The sequence below is a fragment of the Strongyloides ratti genome (assembly GCF_001040885.1).
Source record: "Strongyloides ratti genome assembly S_ratti_ED321, chromosome : X".
Lineage (NCBI taxonomy): Eukaryota > Metazoa > Nematoda > Chromadorea > Rhabditida > Strongyloididae > Strongyloides > Strongyloides ratti.
The window spans coordinates 340636-361843 of NC_037309.1; the positions used below are offsets into that span (position 1 = coordinate 340636).

Here is a 21208-nt window from a genome sequence, read left to right on the forward strand (position 1 = left end):
ATTATAAAAGTAAAAATATTTAAAAAATCTAGATTATAAAACTATTCTTGTCATTTATTCCTTTTTTTAATACATATTACTATTTTTAAAGTTTTTATTATTGTCCTAAACGTCAAATACTTTTTGTACTTGTTTATCAATTGTAAAAAAAAAATTTATTTTTGTAAAATTTTCTTATTATTTAATAATTTTCATTATTTAAAATTAGTTATATTGTTATATAATTTTTGTGATAACATTTATTATAGCTTTAAATATATAATCTATAATTGTTGTATTATTGTAGAACATGAATCGATTTAATAATGTTGGAAGACCAGTAATTCCTGCTAAACCGATGATAAAAGATGAAGACGACTGGGAAACAGATCCTGACTTTGTTAATGATCTTTCTGAAAAAGAAAGTAGATGGGGAGCAAAAACTGTTGAAGGTTCTGGAAGGTTAGATACATTTGATGTATCACAACTTAGAGATGAAGTTGTTCAAGCTGATGAGATAATCAAACAAAAACAATATGAAGCAATGCCAAAAGCTAGTGATGGTTATGGAGGTAAATTTGGTATTCAAAAAGATAGAGTTGATAATGTAAGTATTTTAATGATATGTTTTATATTTTTTTTTGATAAACCATTACAGTGTGCAGTTGATTTTTCATATGATGGAAAAGTTGAAGCTCATGTCTCACAGAAAGACTATAAAACAGGTTTTGGTGGAAAATTTGGTATTCAAAAAGATCGTCAGGATAAATCTGCAGCTTCATGGAATGAAAAGATTGAGGTACCAAAACATGAATCACAGAAAGATTACAAGCATGGTTTTGGTGGAAAATTTGGTATTCAGAAAGACAGACAAGATAAAAGTGCTGTTGGATGGGATTCAAAGGAACAGTTGCAAAGTCATGAATCACAAAAAGATTATAAAAAAGGCTTCGGTGGACAATTTGGAGTTCAAAGTGATCGCCAAGACAAATGTGCTGTTGGTTGGGATACTAATGAAAAAGTTGAAGCTCATGAATCACAAAAAGATTATAAAAAAGGATTTGGAGGTCAATTTGGTGTCCAAAAAGATCGTCAAGATAAGTCAGCCGTTGGTTGGGATTCTCATGAAAAATTACATTCTCATGAATCACAAAAAGACTATAAAAAAGGTTTTGGAGGACAATTTGGCGTTCAAAAAGATAGACAAGATAAAAGTGCTGTTGGATGGGAATGTAATCAAAAGGTAGAATTTCATGAATCTCAAAAGGATTATAAAAAAGGCTTTGAACCTCCAGCTCGTCCTGGTGGTATATCAAGTTTGAAATCTAAATTTGAACAATTTCAAATGGGCTCAAATAATGGTGATGACAAAGTAGCACAAGAAAGAGAAAGACGTAAGCTTGAGGATGAAGCATTAAGAAAAAGAGAAAAAGAAATGGCAGCAGAACGTAAGGCAAAAGAAAGCAAAAATGGAAGTATTTCTGTTAAAGTTGATAATGATCAAAACATTTTACCAAACAACTTTAAATCTTATAAAGCTCCTGAAGTAATGATTAGCCCTACTCAAAATTGTACTTCTTCAATTTCGACTGTTTCAAAAACTCAAGAAACATTTAATCAAAATAATACATATTTGAATAATACTTCAAAACCTCCAAAAGAAGAATCAATTGACAATCATACATTTTCTCCAGTTGAACAAGAACAATCATATGTACCACCACCAGCTCCAGGTGGAAATGAAATTCTTATTAACTCTTTACCTAAAAGGCATACAACTGACTCATTTGACCAAGTTTCAAATGATGAAGATGAATGGAATGATGAGAATACACAGTCATTAATAACTAAAGTGCAACCTCCAGCATCATATTCAACAATAGAAGATAATTCAATTAAAGAGCAAATATACAATATCGATCCTCCTCCTCCTGAGGCTTCTTTTGAAAATGAAATAAATGCAGTTGCTTTATTTGAATATGAAAAACAGGATGATGATGAAATTGGCTTTGATGTTGATGACATTATAACAAATATTGAAAAAGTAGATGTTGGATGGTGGCGTGGTACATGCAAAGGGCAGACTGGCCTATTTCCAGCAAATTATGTAAAAGAGAAATAAGCAATATATAATAGCTTTGATAAATATTCTTTATCTAACCTATTCATATATTAACTAACATATTAAAATGACATAATTAGAAATTTTTTCTTTTTTTATTTGAATAAAAAAAAATGACTTAATTTTTCATTTTTCTATTTATGTTACATTTAAAAATTGGTAAAAGCAAGATGTTTTTATAACAAAGCTTTATAAACATTTATAATGACTGAATAAAGATAGTATGACAATAAATAACAATGTAACTTTTTTTTTGCTTTATCTTCATTTGTTATGTGTTTTTTCATTTTTTTTTCTTCCTTGTAAATAGAATAACATTAATCATGAACCATGGTATAAATATGTATTAGTTTATTTTTATGTTATTATAAAAATAAAAAAATAGTATATACAAAATTGGACATATATATATTCGCGTTGCTCCCATGTTAAAAATTCATTTATAAATTATTAAAAAGTAAATATAAATTCTTTTTTTTTTTTTCTTAAGAAAATTAAATAATTTTTAAAAACTTAGTAAAGTCAATTTTTAATATTATTTTTTTCTCTATATTTTTCCAGTTTTATGGTAAATTTAACAAATTTTATGGTATTAAAACTTTATTTTAAAATATTTTTTTTATTGTTAATAATATATATATATATATATATATTATTTATAATAACATATAACTATTTTAAAAGAAAAACAAAGTATTTAATTCCATAGTTTGATATTATATAAGTATTATTATTTTTTTTAGGTTTTAAAAATTCACTAAATTTTTTTTTTATTCTTTTCTTAAAATGATAACAGGAGGTAATGTATTGACTCATATTCCTGGTAACATATCAGAAAATAATTTTGACAAAAATAATCTAGAACCTGGAAATTTAATATTTAATTCGCAATTTGAAGGTGGAAATTTAGGAAGAATTGATATCATTAATAATAATGAATATGATTTATTTATTAGACCTGATACATATAATGATAAGCAAAGAGTATGGTTTCATTTTGAAGTAAGAAATGCATTACCTAATCAGAAGGTTATCTTCAACTTTAGAAATTTATCTAAAAAAAATGTTCTACTAAAGAAAGGTGTTGCAAGTCCTGTTGTTAAAGAACCTGGATCTGATGTATGGTAAGTTATACATATTTTTATCATATATTTAGTTACCTATGTCATGTTTTTAGGAAACGTCTTAAATCATCAAAAATTTTTTATACAGAAAATTCTTTAACAACTAATTCTAAAGTCACAACAAATGTATTAACAATATATTACCAATTTAAAAATGAAAATTCTTACCAATTTGCTTATTGTATACCATATACATATTCAAAACTTCAAAAATTTTTACATGAAAAGGAGATAATGTTTCATAATATTTTTAGAAAACAAGTTATTGGTAAATCTATTTATCAAAATAATCTTGATCTTGTAACAATTACAAATAATGTTAATAATATACAAAAGAAACAAAAAATTGTAATTGTAACAGCAAGAGTACATCCTGGAGAAACACCATCATCACATGCAATGCATGGATTAATTAATTATTTGTGTAGTAATGAAATGGAAGCTGTTGAATTGAGAAATGAATATGTATTTAAGATAATACCCATGCTTAATCCTGATGGTGTTGTTTTAGGAAATTATAGGTAAATTTTTAAATTATTTTAAAATATATATTTTTTTTTATTAAAGATCTGATTGTTTGGGACATGATTTAAATAGACAATATGTTGAACCAAACTATTGGTCTACTTCAACAATTTATTGTGTTAAAAATCTTGTTAGACAGTATTCTAATGATCCTGTAAGTTTATTTTTTTTTAAATATAAATATTTTTTGATTATTTCTTTTTTTATCTTTTTAGAATGTTGAATTACAATTCTGTATTGATATACATGCACATTCTCAAAAGACAAATAGTTTTTGTATTGGAAATATTGTCTCAAAAGATCCCAAAAATTGTGATAATCAATTAATTTTTCCATATATGTTGGCTGAAGGTTCATCTGAATATTCATTATCTAATACAGTTTTTGATATGGATGATAGAAAAGAAGGAACATTTAGAAGAGTATTAGGATCAATTGTTCCAGATACATGTTTTGTTTATACTTATGAAATTTCTTATTTTTCATTTAATGAATTAGATGAAGGTGATACCAGCCCATGTATTAGTTATAGTCAAAATGATTTTGAAAATTGTGGTAAAAATATTTGTCTAGCAATTTATAAATATAATCAATTCAAATGCCATAAAAGAAGTATTACCATTGATCGACCATTTGAATCATTTTTAGGCAGTCGTACTCTTAATGAATTCAAAAAGTTGGGAAAAGTTCTTTCAAAGAAAAAAAAATCTCTAGAAAAATAAAAATGTTTTTATCAAAGCAATTTAATATGATATCAATTAATCTTTATTTATAAAATATATATAAATTTTTATCTTCCATATATAACAATTGACAGTTTTTATTATACTCTTATAGTTAATTATAAACATAAAAGAAATATAATTCTTCTTTTGTCAATGATAATATATAGTTTTAAATAGATAAAAATATAGTTTAAGAAATAATAATAAAAAATTTAATAAAAAAAGATTTAATTATGATAGTTTTCCTTTATTATAAATCATCAATAATTAGTTAAAAACCTATTTTTATGATTTAAATGATATTATAAAAAGTTTAATATATAAATATATATATATATATATTAATTTATATATAATTACCAATTGAGTATTATAACTATTACTTTTTATTATGGAAAATTATAATAATAAAAGAATTCCATCTTATTGTTAAAAGAATTTTTTTTTTCAAGCATTTTTAATTGTTAGGAAGTCCTAAATTTAAGGAAATCATTTGTTGAAAGTAGTAAAGGTCAAAACATCATTCTACAATTATGATTAAGTGTGGAATGACTACCTACCAGGATTCTTATAATATGCTTTATTATACTTGCATGACTAACTTATTAACTTATAATTTATATAGAGATAATTACTTAGTTATGAGAGTATTATAAATTAAACTTATTAAACTAAAAACATTCATACACATACATTTCTTATTTCTTTTGTTTTTCAGCTTGAATAAACAATAATTGAAAAGTGAATGAGTCTTAGGAAAATAAGTGAGAGAAACAATAATTTAGTTTGTCTTATATATAAATAAAAAGTAAACATTCTTTTATAATATTTAGTCTTTTTATTAATTCTTATAGTTTATGAACTTTAGAATCACTTTTATTTCCATGTTATACTTCTCAATTATTAATCTTATTATTCTTTTTTTTTTTATTTATAGAATATGATTATTTATTTTTTTAAATATATTATATATATTCCTACTATTTTTGCTATAATTAATTTTAATAATGATTTTGATCCTAATAATGAAATTATTGGTATGTTGAATATTTATTAAAAAATAATAATAATAATATAAAAAAAAATATTTTTAGGTGGTCCAATTATTCAATGTACACCAGAAAAAGTAAAATTTTCAATTGAAACATTAAAACCATTTCATGGTAGAATTTATGTAAAAGGAGAATTTAATAAAAAAAATTGTGGACGAAGTTTTTCAATGTTAGGTAAATAATTTTATTTATTTTCTTAAATATATATTCTATTTTAAAGATGATTTATATGGTTATAATTACAAGGAAGAAATAGATGATGAAAATTCTTTTTTAGGAACATCTAAATTATTATTAAAAAATCATAATAGATATGAATATCAAAATATTAATGATATAAAGAATAGACAAAAATATGATAAAAATGAACCACTTATATTTCCAAAAGGTAATAATATTAATAATCCAAGTTATGAAAATTATCTTATGAAATCATTTGGTGGTACTAAAGAATGTCCTATAATATGTCCAATTTGTGATAAATGTAATTGTCAAGGTAGAGGTAAACGTAATACAAATAATTGGAATGATTTAATTATTCCTATTAATGAATGTTTTGCAAAAAGAGATTCACAAATTGAGACAGCCACAGAAGCAGTTACTTTTACTGTAATAGTAACATTTCATAAAAATTTTATAACAAAATTAGATAAATCTTATCAAGTAATTTGTACATATCCTGAAATTTCAAAAACTGTTCAAACACAAATTAATGTTAGTGCTCCACCACCAAAAGATGTATCAATTGTTGTTAATCCTCCTAAATGTTTATATTCACTTAAAAATATTCATAATATATTAGTTAAACATGTAAATATTGGAGATGAAATAATGCATGAATGGACCTGTGAAAGTCAAAATACAAATATGTATTCAATGATTGTTAAAAATTGTTATGTTGAAGATGGTAGTGGTAGAAAAGAATTAATTATTGATGAAAGAGGATGTTCTTTAGATAATAATGTATTAAAAACACCTATATATAGTCCCAATAAAATGAAAGCTTATGTTAAGTCAAATGTTTTTAAATTTCCAGATAGACAATATATTGACTTCCAATGTAATATTGGTATATGTATTAATAGTGAGCAAGATTGCTCAAATATTAGTGTAAGTAATATATATATTTTTTATTTTTTTTTTTAATTAAAAAATTAATAATTTTTTAGCCACCAAAATGTGATGATTCATATAAAAGATATAAAAGAGATATAGATAATATGACTGATCTGAACAATTTAAATATTCACCTTCATTCGCAAACATTAACAGTTTTAGAAACAAAAAAGCAATCAGATATTGAGGAAGAAGAATCATTGAAATTTATGTTAAATCTTCCAAATACAGAAATATTTTCTGTACAATTATGTTTATCACTTTTAAGTTATGGTATATTGATTGCCTCAGGAACTTTTGTTTTTACTGTTTTAAGTATGACTATTGTAGTATTGAAATTTTTTAAATATTTTATTTAAATATAAACATTTAATTAAATAAAATTTATATTATTATAAAATATTTTATTTTAAAACGAAATAATTGGAAAAATAATGAATATATAGTTATAACTATTTTCTATCACATATATTATATAAAATAGAAAATGTAAAATTTTAACTTTGCAGGACGTTAACATTTATTCAAATATATAAAAATGTATAGACACATTTTTATTATAAAAAGAAAATCATTTTGATAGTAGTTTTAAATTTAATATTATATAAAAAAAATTTTTTAAATATTTTTTACATTAATATGATTATAGAGATTTATAAAAAATGTTTTTTTTGTCTGTTAATAATAACTTTAAAAATTTTACTTAGATAAAATCTTATGAAATAGTCATAAGAAAAGTAATGAAAATTTATTTTACATAAAATATTATGAACTTTTGTATTAAAGTCAAATATTTGTATCAAGGTTATTCAATTTATAACTGAGTATTATCTTCAATATTTTTTTTTAATGATGCTGTAAAAGTTGGATATCTGGGGAACTTTTTTTCCATTGAAAAAACAGTATGATTCTTTCTAATTTTAGTATTTTTTATATTACTTTGACATTTTCGACAATTTAAATATTTAAAAAATAAATAAATTTTTACAACTGGATACCATAACATATTTGTTATATTTTCTGAAAGTCCAATTTCCCAAAATCGATTCCAATAAATACAGTGTTGTTTTTTCATTTCAGTTAATCGTAGAATAATTAAAATTGGTTGGATAATTGGATTAATTAATAATAAAATTGAAAATATTTGATATAGCATTGTATGTTGAGCTATTTCAAATGTTCTATCATAATCACTTCCTTCACCATTTGATCCCATTAAATAATGAATATTTTTAAAATCAAGATATCCATTAGCTATTATATATGTTATATAACCACCAACTAATGAATAAACTGTTGATTTAAGATCTTAAAAAAAGAAAATAATTTTTATCAAACCAAAATCTTACTTTGAATATTAGAAAAAGTAAGTTCAATATTTGTTGTTTTTTGTTCAAGTTTATAATATAATAAAAAGAATATTGTTAATAATGTATAAATTAGTAAAAAACTAAATGATGTCCACGAATACATATTCATTCCTTTTTTACCTTCATTAAATGAATTTGAATATTTACAAATTTCAAGATATGCAAATTTTTCTACCTGCATTTTATGAACAATTTCTGAAATTTCATTCATTGAATTATATGTAAATATACTTGATACTACAACTAAAATTAATATACATATTCCAAGAAGATATGATACTATAACTGTTGATGATAATTTAAAATAAGACATTCTTCTTATTTTTTCTTTTTTATTTTTTAATCTAAAAAGCATATCAGCAAATGTATTAATCATAATTACAAAACCAATAATACATGTTAATTTATTCATACTTCTAAATATTGTTTCTTCAATTGCTACTATTAAACCTGTCTCTTTAAATGTATATAATATTGTCCATGTAAGAAGACTATATGTTTTATTAACCATACTTATACCTGGATAAGTTTCTGTATGTTTAATAAATTTTTTTTCCATAAAATCACCATAAAAATATGGTCTAAGGTAATGAAAAAATTTTACAGCCAAAAATATTAAATATGCAATAACAAAACTTGTCATTAATATTTTATTTTCACAATTTAATTTTTTCCAACAATCTTTTAATAAAACAGCAAAGTAACAATTAATAAAAAGTCCAATTATTATAAGTATAACTACTATTATTGTACTAAAAATATAATATTCTACAAAAATGTTAAACATATTTTTGTCTATATTTTCATTACTAGTTCTTTCTTTATTACAATCAACAATTCTAAATAAAGAAAAAGTTTTTTTTTTCTAGTATAATAAAAAAAATTTACATTAACTTACGTTGAACCAACTTCTTCAGATTTATGAATAAAACGACAATTACCAGAAAACATTTTATGAGTTTGGAGAGCTGTTAAAGAAAATGAATCAAGTATAAATGATGATGCTAACATTTGACGAGCTTCTCTTAAATGTTTAATAATACTTTGATATTTTATATTTCTTCTATGGTAAACTGTATATTCATCATATGCAACAAGATTATATAACATTTCTATTGAAGAATCACTTAAAAATGGATAATTTTTACCAGATAAAGCTTCTATAATATCTGTATTATTTTTTTGCATAAATGCACTATAAACAATAGAAAAAACAGGCCATGTTGCAAAAAATGTTCTAATATTTCCATCTGAACATATTTTGAAACCATAAGTACCATAAAATAATTGGTTATCTAAATCTATATCACATTTATCTTTATGATGTTCTCTAGGAAAATCACAAAAACGTTTTAAATTAACACTTGTTGTATTAAAAAGAATCTCAAAAATATTAATACCTAATTGTTCCATTTTAGAAAGTTTTTCACTTTTAATAGTATAATTATTATAACTTTTACATAAAAAATTTAATCCACCATAAATATAATGTTTAAATATTGTTTTATGTTTTCTAAGATAATATTGTTTATTTTCAAAATTTTCTTTACTATATTTTGTTTCAATTAAATGATCAAATTTATTTAATGTTGTACAAGAATGTTTACGGTGAAAAAATCTTTCAAGATCTGTTTCAGCTTTAATATTTAAAACACATTGATTACTAACATTAAGTAACAAACTTTCAGCCATTTTTTGTAAATTTCTATAATAAAATATGTAAATCATACATATACTTACCCACCACATTCTTCTTCACTTATAGGAACATTACTATCACTGTTTACTTTTAAACAAAAAATAAATATTAATATAATATTAAAATTTTTAAACATTATCCTTTTTTAAATCTAATTAAATTATTAAAAAAGTAAATGTATTAACATTAAAAAATGTATAGAAATATATTTTAAAAATTTTTGAAAATGAGAATTATACTTTTTAAAATTCTTTTACCATCAAATAATTAAAAATATCACAATAATGTTATTTATTTTTCCAATGACTAATAATATTTTTAAATATTATAACAACAAAGGTAATAGTTAAAGTTAAAAAATTTTTTTAAAAATTATTATTATAAAGTGATAAGATATGTTAAAAAAATTTCCAAATTTCTTTCTCAAAATATATTTTTAGACAATAAAAAATGTAGATATTTTTTTTATTATCATAAATAAATAATATCTTTTTTAGGGTAGTTAAGTTTAATCATTACTTGATGAACTTGAGTCAAATGCACTATCTTTTAAAGATCCTTCTTCGTCAAAATTTTCATTGTCAGATTCATTATTCACCAATCCATTAGCTTCAATAACTCTAAAATGAAATCTATCAACCAGTACACCATTCAAAAAACTATCACTATCACTTTCTTCACTATCAAAAAAACTACTATCTACTATTTTTGCAAGTCTATATCCAGTTGATTTTGCTAGTATTCCATGAAAAATGTGTAAAAAAGTAACTTTGGTAAAATTTCTTTCACCAAGATTTGCAACATTTTTATAAAAATGTATGAAATCAATACTAATAAGTATTGATAAAAAATATAATGCACATAAAAAATAATTGTTTTTACTTGGTATTTCAAGAAATTCATAACAGGTAACAAACTTAAAAAAAATAAATTATTACAAGATAATTAAACATTTTATATGATTTTATAACATTTTTATTTTTTTAATCTTGTTATTTTAACATTTAAGTAAAAATTGGTTTTTAATTATGCTTATTTAAAAAAGGATAAAATTTAAGATAAAGTTAAAGAAACAAGCAATAATAATATTATTAGTTAAATGTATTAAAATCATTGCTTCATTTTTAATTATAATATTAGCATCCTATATATTAAATATTAAAGAGTATTTAAATCATTTTTTTCTATAATGACAGATATTTTTTTTTATAAATTTACTTTATATAACTTCTTTTATAATAAAATTACATATGTACTAGTAATTTTATATCTTTTTGCATTAATTTATCAAAAGATCATACCTAATACAATATGTTGTTTTGTAATAAAAGTGTGAATATTATCAATATAATTTAATTTACTATTAAAAAAAACATACAGAAATGACTAAAATTTGTTGTAAAATGTTGTAACCATGTGTTGATAACTCATCCAAAATATTGATATGTTCATATAACCAAACATGCATATAAGAAGTGATTACAAATCTTATACCAGTCATTATTTGTGTTAATATAAAAATGCAAAATGAAATCCAAAATATTGAGATAGTAGAGATAAATTTTTTATAAAATTCTAATTCATTATTAATTAATAAAGTTTTAAAAAAATAAATACCACTCCAAAATAAATATGTGTAGAAGGCTGTTAAAAAGATTTGTAGAAATTTAACACTTGAAGAAACTAAACCAACGTTTATTTTCATTTTAATATTTATTAGTAGTACTAAAAAAAATGTTTATATTTTTTAAAAATGATAAAAAAATTTACATACAATGATAAAAAAAAATATAAAAGATATATAATAAATTAAAATATGTTATAATTATAACAATTTTTTTTTATCATGTAAAAAAAATTTTATATATTTATAACATTTATTTTTTAATTTAAATAAAAAAAATAAACCAATACATAATACTTTTAGTATAAAAATATCATAAACAATTGCAATATAAATATGAATAAATATGATAAGAATATTAAAAATTTATTACAAATTAAAATCAAAGATGATAAAATATGTATAACAATTATGTAATTTTACATTTATAGTTTTATAAAAAAATTATACATAAGCTTTTTTTTATAACTTATATGTATCTTTTAGTATAAAGTTTGTTTTAAATTAAAAATTTATTTGTGAATTATCTTGTATATAACTAGTGATAAGACAAATGAATAAAAAAATAAATTTTTTTTATATTATAAACATTTTTATTAAAAAAATGAGAAATAGAGATTATTTACATGTATAAAATCATAAAATAAAATATCTTGGATATTAAAAAAAACAACCTAAATATATATAATTGTAAAAGCATTATAACTTATAAATTATAAAAGAATAAATTATTTTGTTTTAATAAAATAAAAATATTTATATTTAATATAAATTATTTGTTGTTAAACAAATGTTATTAAATATAAAATTGTGAACTATTTGTTCATTTGATTTTTTTTTAATATTAAATAGACATAATATAATTACAAAAAATATTTTAAATCTAAATCTTTTTGAAAACATTTTTACAAGTTTGATTAAGTTTAAATCACGTGTGATTTTTAGACCTGTAAATAAAAATGTGATAATTTTTATTTTTTAAATTTAATTGAATAAAAATATTTATATCAAATATGTAGAATGAATGTAAAGCAAAAAAAATGTTGTACTAGTTAAAAAATAATTGCTATCAATTAAAATAAAAAAATTTCTATAAAATGTTTAAATTTTTTCAAATTGATAAAAACAACATACTTTAACTATTTAGTTTATTATTATATAAATTAATTAAAATAAGGTATATAATCAAGTATTAAAATAAGTTAAGTATTAAATTGTATCAGTTATTTTTAAAATATGGAAAAAAGAAAGTTATACCGTATCTGTAAAAAAAAACTATTCTAATGACATTTTAAATATTTTTGTTCATAATAAAATTTTATATTATGTGAAAACTACAGCAATATTTAAAACATTTGCCATTTATTTCAATTCAAATGTTTAATTAATATCCTCTTCATTATTTGTAAAATTGAATTATACTAAAAAATATTTAACAAAGTAAATTTTATTAACAGGCTAAAAAAGTTTAAAATACATAATTAATTCTTTTATTTCTAAAAAATATGCCAATTATTATATTCATAATAAAATAGTAAAAAAAAAAATATTATAGAATAACAAAGAAATTGAAATATTTGAATTTGTTTCTAAAAGTTTTTGTTTTATTTGAATAATAATTACTTATCAAAATTGATGAAAGAAACTGATATTTAAATAATACATTTGATTGACATTATTTAGAATTTACTATATTTAAAAATTTAAAATTTTTGATTCATAAATGATCAACAATTTTTCTAACATTGTTCTTTCTTTTATAAAATAATTCTAAAGAAATTATATAATAGATGTGTAAGTTATCAAAAGATAGAAAAATCTATTGTATAATTTAATATACACTCTTGCCTTTTTACATAATAACTATTTAATGTTAATTAGCTGTTTTGTGAATTAACAAATTTTTGTATTAATGTCGGTAGTGTTTAAATGTTTTCAATAAGATATACTTTAATTTTATATTTATAATAACTTTTCAAATATAACAAAAATTATATAATTTGTTTGTATATATCTTGTAAAATAAAATATATATATATATATCTAAAATAAAGTAAAATTATATTAATGTTTAATAAATAAAAAAATATACTGTAGTCAATTGTATTGCATCAATGAAAGTATTCATTTACCAACACATTATCATAAAGAATATTTAGAAACAAAATATTGAAATTGTAAGGCACATATATAATCAAATTTTATTATACAACTTTTCTTAATTTGTATTAATAAATGATATAGGATAAATTTTCAATCGTTTTTGAAATAAGTATTTACACTTCAAAAAAAATTTTATTAAAACTAAAATTTAAATTTTGTATTATAAAATATAATAAAACTGTTTTTAAAATAAGTATCCTTAAATCATAATGTAACAGTTATTTAAAAACGTTTTCAATTTATTGGTAGTATATTCAAAAAAGAAAGATTCACAATAAATTGAATTAAAAAAAATGATTGGACTAAAAACATTAGCTACCAAACAACTTATTCTTAAAAATAAATTAGTATGAATCAACTTCTGTTTCAATATATATTTCAAGTAAATTATATGGAATATCTGATTGTACAGCCAAAAAAGCATTTACACCTTCCTCCATTAAATGCTCATATTCTTGTAAATTTACAAAATAACAATTTGCTTCAGTTAAAAATTGAATAAAACACATTGAACCATAAATAAAATAACCAATTGCTACACATATAACCAGTAATTGTTTTTGATTCCATATTTGAAATAATATAAATGAATTAGTCAAACAAAACTAAAATTAGTCCTTACTAATTTTAATGTTAAAAAAAAACAACTTACACTATAAAAAAGTACATTTTCACAAACATAAACTATAAAATTTTCAGTTGGAATTGGTCTTAAGTTGTTGGCATACAAAATTTGTTTTCCAATAGTGATTGACTTTGAGATGTATACAATTAAATACATTACAATAATATAAATTCCAGAAATGTATTTTTTTAATATTTTTGTATCATCTTGCGACATTGGATGATAAAAAAAGAAAAGATATATATTTTCAACAAAGACACTTGAAAGATGAGTTATTGTAACATTAATTACAAGTATTGCAGATACTAATAAAAAATTTAATAATCTAAGAAGGTATCTACTAAATGTATTTTTAACATTATTAATAACATTAGCGAACATGACCATAATTGTTTCTTTAAGTAATATTTTTTGTTTCTATAAAAAAAAAATAAATTTTTAAAAATTAAAAAATAAATGATATACATTGTTAATACAAATTATTATTATAAAGTATTTAGTTGATATCTTTAGATAATGAAAAATATAAAATATTTGAGTAGGAGGAGATAAAATATTATGTTAGTTATACAAAACTTTATAAATAACTCCTATTTTATAACAAAAAAAATTAAAATGTATAAATTAATTTGATAATTCAAATAATTAAGTATTCATATTACACAAAATGAACTAAAAGAGTAATATAATATTATATATGAAAAAAATATATTTTAAAAAAACAAAAAAATAGTACAAATGTTTGAAAATAAAAAAAAATATTTAATTTAAAATTTTTTGATTTTTATATTGAAATAATATTTAGAATATTTTTGCAATTATTTTTAAAAATAATACAATAATTTAACAGATGTAAAATTAATGTAATATATTTTTTAAAATTTAGAATAGAAAGAAATAACAATTTGATGTATTTTAATACAAAATACATTTTTGTTTATTAATAATTTTATAAAATTTAGAAGAAATGTTTTAAAGAAAGATAAAATATTTATATAATGATATATTTTTCTAAACCTATAAATAGTAGTTAATGATTTTTTGGCTTAAAAATAAAAAGTATAAATAATAAAAGATTTTTTTTAATAGTATAAATATTTCAACTGTATTTTGATATATAATTATAAGATGTTGGACATTAATTCATTTTAATTGACTCAAAGAAAAAGATTTTCTTTAAATAATATTTATTTTTAGAAAATCTTTTTATTCATTAAAATTATAAAAGTTTGTCTAACTAAATATAATTAACATAAAAAACAGTTAATTTCAATGTTATTTTAATAACACTTAATATAAACAACAAAAATATATAAAATGGAAAATACTTTTGAAAACAAAAAAAAATGTAATAAATATATCTATTCTTTATCATTTTATGAGTAATCTTTGAATATTGCACACTAAAATTTGCCTATTTTTATATAAAATAAAAATGATCATTTTAAACAATATGATAAAAAAAATTACAATGATTTTTTTTTTTTGCATAAATTTTTTATCAATCAAATAAATTTAATTAAAACAAATTTTCTTAAAAAAAATTTTATTATCCTATTATTTTGATTTTATTTTCAAATAGGTTGCACTTCTTTTGTCTTCAGGAAAGAAAAACCCAAAAAACACAATATTTTTATTATCACTATAGGAAAAAAAAGGTAATTAATAGTTTTTAATGTTACAAAAAAAAATTATTTGCATATAATTTAATTTTATCTTTTCATAGAGCACTAATCATAATTAGAAAAAAAAAGTTTTAAATACAAAAATTTGAATAAATTATACCATGTAATTATATGATTTGTTATTGGTGTGTTTTACAATGATATTAAAGTACATTGTTTAAAGAAAATTTAAAAATAAAAAATATTTTTGATTATCAACTGTAGTAAATAATTTACAATAGATACATGAATGTGTCAATTTTTAATTATCTTTTAATATACATAAAAAAACAACATGTTTAATCTTAAATTGAAAATTTAATCATTACAATTATTTTAAAACAAAATAATAATTTTATTTTATTTTTATTTCTATTATTCTTTATTATTTCATAGAACAAAATTAAATATCTACAAATATTTTTAAAAAAAGTGCAAACATTTAAAGGGAAGACAATCATATTTGTGTAGGTACAAACAAATGACAAAATAAATATAAAGTTATATATGAAAGTTAAAATTTCTTTCTTTCTTTATCAAGTAATTTGTTTATACATAAAAAATAATTATTTTTTAAATGATATATAGGATAATTTTAAACTAATGTCAATCTTTTATGATCATGTAATTGGAAATTATAAATTTAGCATTTAATTAAACTATATAAATTTTAAATTAAGTTTTTATTTAATTTTATTAACATATTTTGTGATATTTAAAAATGCATATTTTAGACTATATATCTTTAATTATATATTTTTTAAGAATGACAACTTTAGTTTTAGAGTGATAGATAATCATTTTATCATGAAAGTTACATTTTTAATTTTTATTAAATACATATAAAAATGGAGAATAATATGATAATTATAAATTCAACTTTTGCCTTTTTTTAGTACATACTTAAAGTCTAAATTTTATCAGACTTCATGATTTTATGGCAAATTTTTAATATTTTATAATTTATGACAATGTTAAAGTTATGTTTATAAACTTATATAAATATGATTATATATAAATAAGAACAATACTTAAAAGAAGAACGTTTTTTAAACAAATTTCATAATTTTACTCTAATTATATTTATTATAATTGGGTTAAAAATTTATTTAAAACATCTAGCTAAAATAAAATCAGTAGTAATGAATCCACAAAATTAGTAATATCAATATACAATAAAGATTGTTTTTTTTTAATATATAATAACAAAGAGTAAATTTTATTACATTGTTAATTACCGACAACTAAAAATAATATCAAAAACTTAAAATACATATTTGATAAAAAAAAATAATCAGAATATTACAAAAAATAGTTATTATTTGTTTAATTTGATAACTAATGTTATCTTTCTATTTTTTTTACTTTTATTATTGTAGCGATTCCCCACTAAAAAGAAATGAGTTATTTTAAATAAAAGTTTTATATAATTAATAAGTTTATTTTTAGTAAAATATTTTTATAACTAATTACCAAAGATCATTTTCTCTAATGATATCCAATTAATTAATATTTAAAAAAAATACAGTAATTTATATTTCTAAAAAAGCTTTTAATTATGAATGAAACAAAAAATATAAATAAATTATTATTTATTTATTATTAAGTAAATGCTGAAGTGTTTATATTTATAATTATATATAAAAGATAATAATTTAAATTAAAAAATAGTTTTAATAAATATTATAAAAAAAAAGTATATTTAGATATGTTTAATTTAAAAATAATAAGAAGAAAATTATATTAATGATAACTAAGGTAAATAAAAATATGACATCATAATCATTAATTAATGCATATTCTAATGAGATGATAATAATAAACAAAAATTATTAAAATAAAGTAAAAAAGTTTTTTTTTTATTTTAACATGATATTCTTTTAAAATATTTGAATAAATTAAAACAAGACATTTTCTTAGAAATATAAATAAATTTGAATTTAAAAAAATTCACTAATCAGTAAATATATAATAATAATTATTAACATGTAATTTAAAGATTTACTATTGTTTGTGATTTATTTTTTTTATTCACCATAAGAATTTTTATTTATCTAACCATTTTGTAGCAACTATAAAAAAAATTTTTATGATTACAACCTTTTTAGTAACATGTAAAATAGAAAAAAAAAGTTTATATACAATTGTTTAATATTAAAACAATAAAGTATTTAAATTATGGTTTTAAAGCGTCTATTTCGTTTATACACGATTTCAAACTTTTCATAAAAAATATATAAAACACATAGATTTCCTCTATATAAAAAATAAAGAAATGATAGCTTAAATTTTTTCAATAAAAATTGTTAAGTTAAAAAAGAATATAAGGTGGAATTAGATTAAAATTTCTTGAGGAATAAATTTAATTCTTATATTTCTCACTACATGTTTCTAAAAATGATAAAAATAATGTAAGTAAAGATAAAATTTATAATAGTAAAATTTAGCCTTAAAATTTTATGATTTATCACATTCCAATAATTGTTTAAAAGAAGGACAAAAACTTGAATTATCATTTATTATATAAATTTTTAATTATATAAATAGAAAAAACATGTGGCATTTTTATTAAAATATTTTTATTATCACTGTTAAGTTATTTATTTTAAAAATATTGTTCATTTAAAGTTCAGAATTTTTATCTTTCTGTTTGTTAAAACAATATAACCAAAATATACAGGTAAAAAATGGTTTTTGTTATAGACATTAGCTGTTTTAAGTATAATTATTATTATATATTTATTTAATATGTACTTTTTAATATATTGAAACTTTTTTGTTAACTAATGTAAATGAATAAAAAAATTATTGAGATATTTTGAAAATAAAAAATTAATTTCCAAGAATTTATTTTTAATTAATATAAAGAAAATTACCACTATAAAAAGAAATGAAAATTTTAAAAATAGAATGGTTTACAACTAAATAATCTATAGTGCTTAGATAATGATTAAAAATTGTTTAAAAAAATTAATTGTAAAAACGTTTATGATGTATGAATAAAATAAAAACTTCCAATTAATTATTCCAAAATATTTATTAATATAATTTTGATATTGTATCACTCAAAAAAAAAAGTTCAATACTTTAAATAAATAATAATTAATTTTGTCTTTTTATAGTAAATATTAAATTATTTATACATTAACGTTTGATTAAATAACCAAAGATTATCTCCCACCACAATAAAATAAAAATTACTTCAAGCATTTCAATATAATAACGATTTTTTTATATTTACCAACAAATAATAAATTACATTATTTTTAATTTTATACGAAATAATTCATTAGTTAATTTTTATTCTTTTATGAAATAATTTAATTAAAAAAAGGAAATAAAATTTCATTATTATTAAAAAATTTTTAATTATAATGTTTAAAGTGCATTTTAAAGAAAATACTATATTATTCTAATATTTTTAGAAATATTTAAATGTAATAAATAGATATTTTTCTCATAGTATTTTAAAATTTTTGTTGCATGAAAAGCTATATATAAAAAAAGTTAGTTAATTTTACAGAAAACTGATATCATATTTTATTTTATTTTTTAAGAAAAGTAGTAATTTTCTCTATAGTAAATCTAATTATTAACTGTTTTGTTAGATTTATATACCATTATCAACAGAATAATGAATTAAATATTTTTTATTAAGAACAAATTTTTTTTATAATCAAATTATAGAAATTTATTAATAACAAAACTAGTATTTATTAACTTGACCTTTTTAATAATCGAAATTTATAAATTATAAATTATTTTTTTGTTAATTAATTCTTTAAATAATTTTTTATTAATGTGGAAAAATGACTTTATTATAAAAGAAAAGTTCAATAAAAAGGATATTTTTTTTCAATTAAATTTATTTGATTATATTTTAATATTTCTCTAAATGATAAATTTTGCTTAATTACTTATAATTTTTGAAAATATATTTTTATAATTAATTTTTACTATCTAATAATATTTTGTGATATTTTAAAAATATCTCTGAAAATGTTTTGTAGTAATAATAATAACTTTTTGAATTTTGTGGAAAACAATTTAGAATATTTATTATAAATTCTTTTTTATTATTAATCAGTTTTTATTAATATTTTAAAATATATTAACATATGGGGTAAAAATTAATCAATACATTTTTAATTTTTAAATCTTTTTAAGTTGTTGTATTAAAAGTTATATCTTAATTGAATGTAATAATTTATTTATAATCAGTATATTTATATAAATTATTTTAATATTCATAAATATCAGATTTTTTACATTTAGTTTTAAATGTTTCTTATCATGAAAGAATAAAATATTTAAATTAAACATTTTAAATAAACTTTGTTATAGTGCAAACACCATTTTTAAGAAAATAAAACATATAAATATCAAGTAAAAAATTTTTTATACTGAAATAAAGTTATTTTTCTTTTTGAAGACATGAAGAAATGGCATTTATTTTTCTATGATCGACTATTTAAATTTAATATTACTGTATTAAGAAAATATATTTCTTTTAAAGTAATAAAATATGTCGAAAGAGCATTGAAAAATTATAATATTTTATTAAATTTTTATATTAAAATATATTATTTATTAATTATATCACTTATTTTAGAGTAAAATAATTAAATTTTAACTATATAAATATATAATATATTCCAATAATAACTAACAAACGTTATTAAATTAATGAATATAAATGATTGCCAAATGATTGAATTCCAAATAATTTTATAAAATATGTATATGACTCTATGTGGGTTAAATCATCTAGATTCATAGATTAACATACGATTCTAGGTAATTTAAGCTACAAAGAGTTAGTACATGATATTTTATTAAAATAAAAATTCAATTTTACAAATAAAAAAAGTAATAGATTTACAATCATACTAAAACCAAATATTTTTTAAAAGAAAATATGAAATTAAATTATTATTCATAAAACCAAGATTAATTAATATCAAAGTTTAACAGACATTTTGCAATATTTTATTTAATGATGTTTTTTTTTGTATTTATTTAAATTTTATAGTTCATTTTTTGTTGTTGTATATATATAAAATAAAATATTCAACGTTTATTTAAACTTTTAAAATAAGTTTAATTTTTAAAACAATCTAAATCAGTTATCTTTTTTTTAACTAAATAAATAACTTTTTTTGAGTTATTTAAAAAAACCATTAAATTTATTACTTTTATGTGATAAAAAACCTATTGATTGTAGTTATCCATTTTATTAAAACCTTTTGAAAAGTTAATAAATGTTGCTTTTTAAAATAATTAAAAATTTTCAAAGGTAAACATATCAAAATTTATAAAAATTGTTTTATTTTCATAAAAAAAATCACATGCAACATAAAATATTAAATTTTAAAATAAACTAATTTAAAATTTTTTATAACCAAAAAAAGGTAAAAATT

The 21208-nt window shown here is 18.7% G+C and overlaps 6 protein-coding genes across 6 annotated transcripts; 3 read left to right on the forward strand and 3 right to left on the reverse strand.

Annotated features, from left to right (window-relative positions):
- Window positions 1-289: 289 nt before the first annotated feature.
- On the forward strand, window positions 290-2101 carry SRAE_X000006500 (Cortactin; the record flags this gene model as incomplete). The annotated part of the gene is made up of 2 exons (XM_024644364.1): window positions 290-586; window positions 638-2101. 2 exons carry the CDS (start codon window positions 290-292, stop codon window positions 2099-2101), a joined length of 1761 nt encoding a protein of 586 aa, XP_024509930.1.
- A 786-nt stretch (window positions 2102-2887) lies between these two features.
- Window positions 2888-4472, forward strand: SRAE_X000006600 (Cytosolic carboxypeptidase 6; the record flags this gene model as incomplete). Its single annotated transcript, XM_024644365.1, has 5 exons — window positions 2888-2900; window positions 2964-3225; window positions 3279-3746; window positions 3793-3904; window positions 3966-4472. 5 exons carry the CDS (start codon window positions 2888-2890, stop codon window positions 4470-4472), a joined length of 1362 nt encoding a protein of 453 aa, XP_024509931.1.
- Window positions 4473-5415: 943 nt separating this feature from the next.
- On the forward strand, window positions 5416-7002 carry SRAE_X000006700 (Zona pellucida domain-containing protein; the record flags this gene model as incomplete). The annotated part of the gene is made up of 4 exons (XM_024644366.1): window positions 5416-5512; window positions 5570-5701; window positions 5748-6637; window positions 6697-7002. 4 exons carry the CDS (start codon window positions 5416-5418, stop codon window positions 7000-7002), a joined length of 1425 nt encoding a protein of 474 aa, XP_024509932.1.
- Window positions 7003-7457: 455 nt separating this feature from the next.
- SRAE_X000006800 (Hypothetical protein) lies at window positions 7458-9705 on the reverse strand (the record flags this gene model as incomplete). The annotated part of the gene is made up of 3 exons (XM_024644367.1): window positions 7458-7951; window positions 7993-8852; window positions 8912-9705. The coding sequence occupies 3 exons, from the start codon at window positions 9703-9705 to the stop codon at window positions 7458-7460; spliced, it is 2148 nt and encodes a 715-aa protein (XP_024509933.1).
- A 515-nt stretch (window positions 9706-10220) lies between these two features.
- SRAE_X000006900 (Hypothetical protein) lies at window positions 10221-11213 on the reverse strand (the record flags this gene model as incomplete). The annotated part of the gene is made up of 2 exons (XM_024644368.1): window positions 10221-10628; window positions 11091-11213. 2 exons carry the CDS (start codon window positions 11211-11213, stop codon window positions 10221-10223), a joined length of 531 nt encoding a protein of 176 aa, XP_024509934.1.
- A 2630-nt stretch (window positions 11214-13843) lies between these two features.
- Window positions 13844-14511, reverse strand: SRAE_X000007000 (Hypothetical protein; the record flags this gene model as incomplete). The annotated part of the gene is made up of 2 exons (XM_024644369.1): window positions 13844-14104; window positions 14152-14511. 2 exons carry the CDS (start codon window positions 14509-14511, stop codon window positions 13844-13846), a joined length of 621 nt encoding a protein of 206 aa, XP_024509935.1.
- Window positions 14512-21208: the final 6697 nt, after the last annotated feature.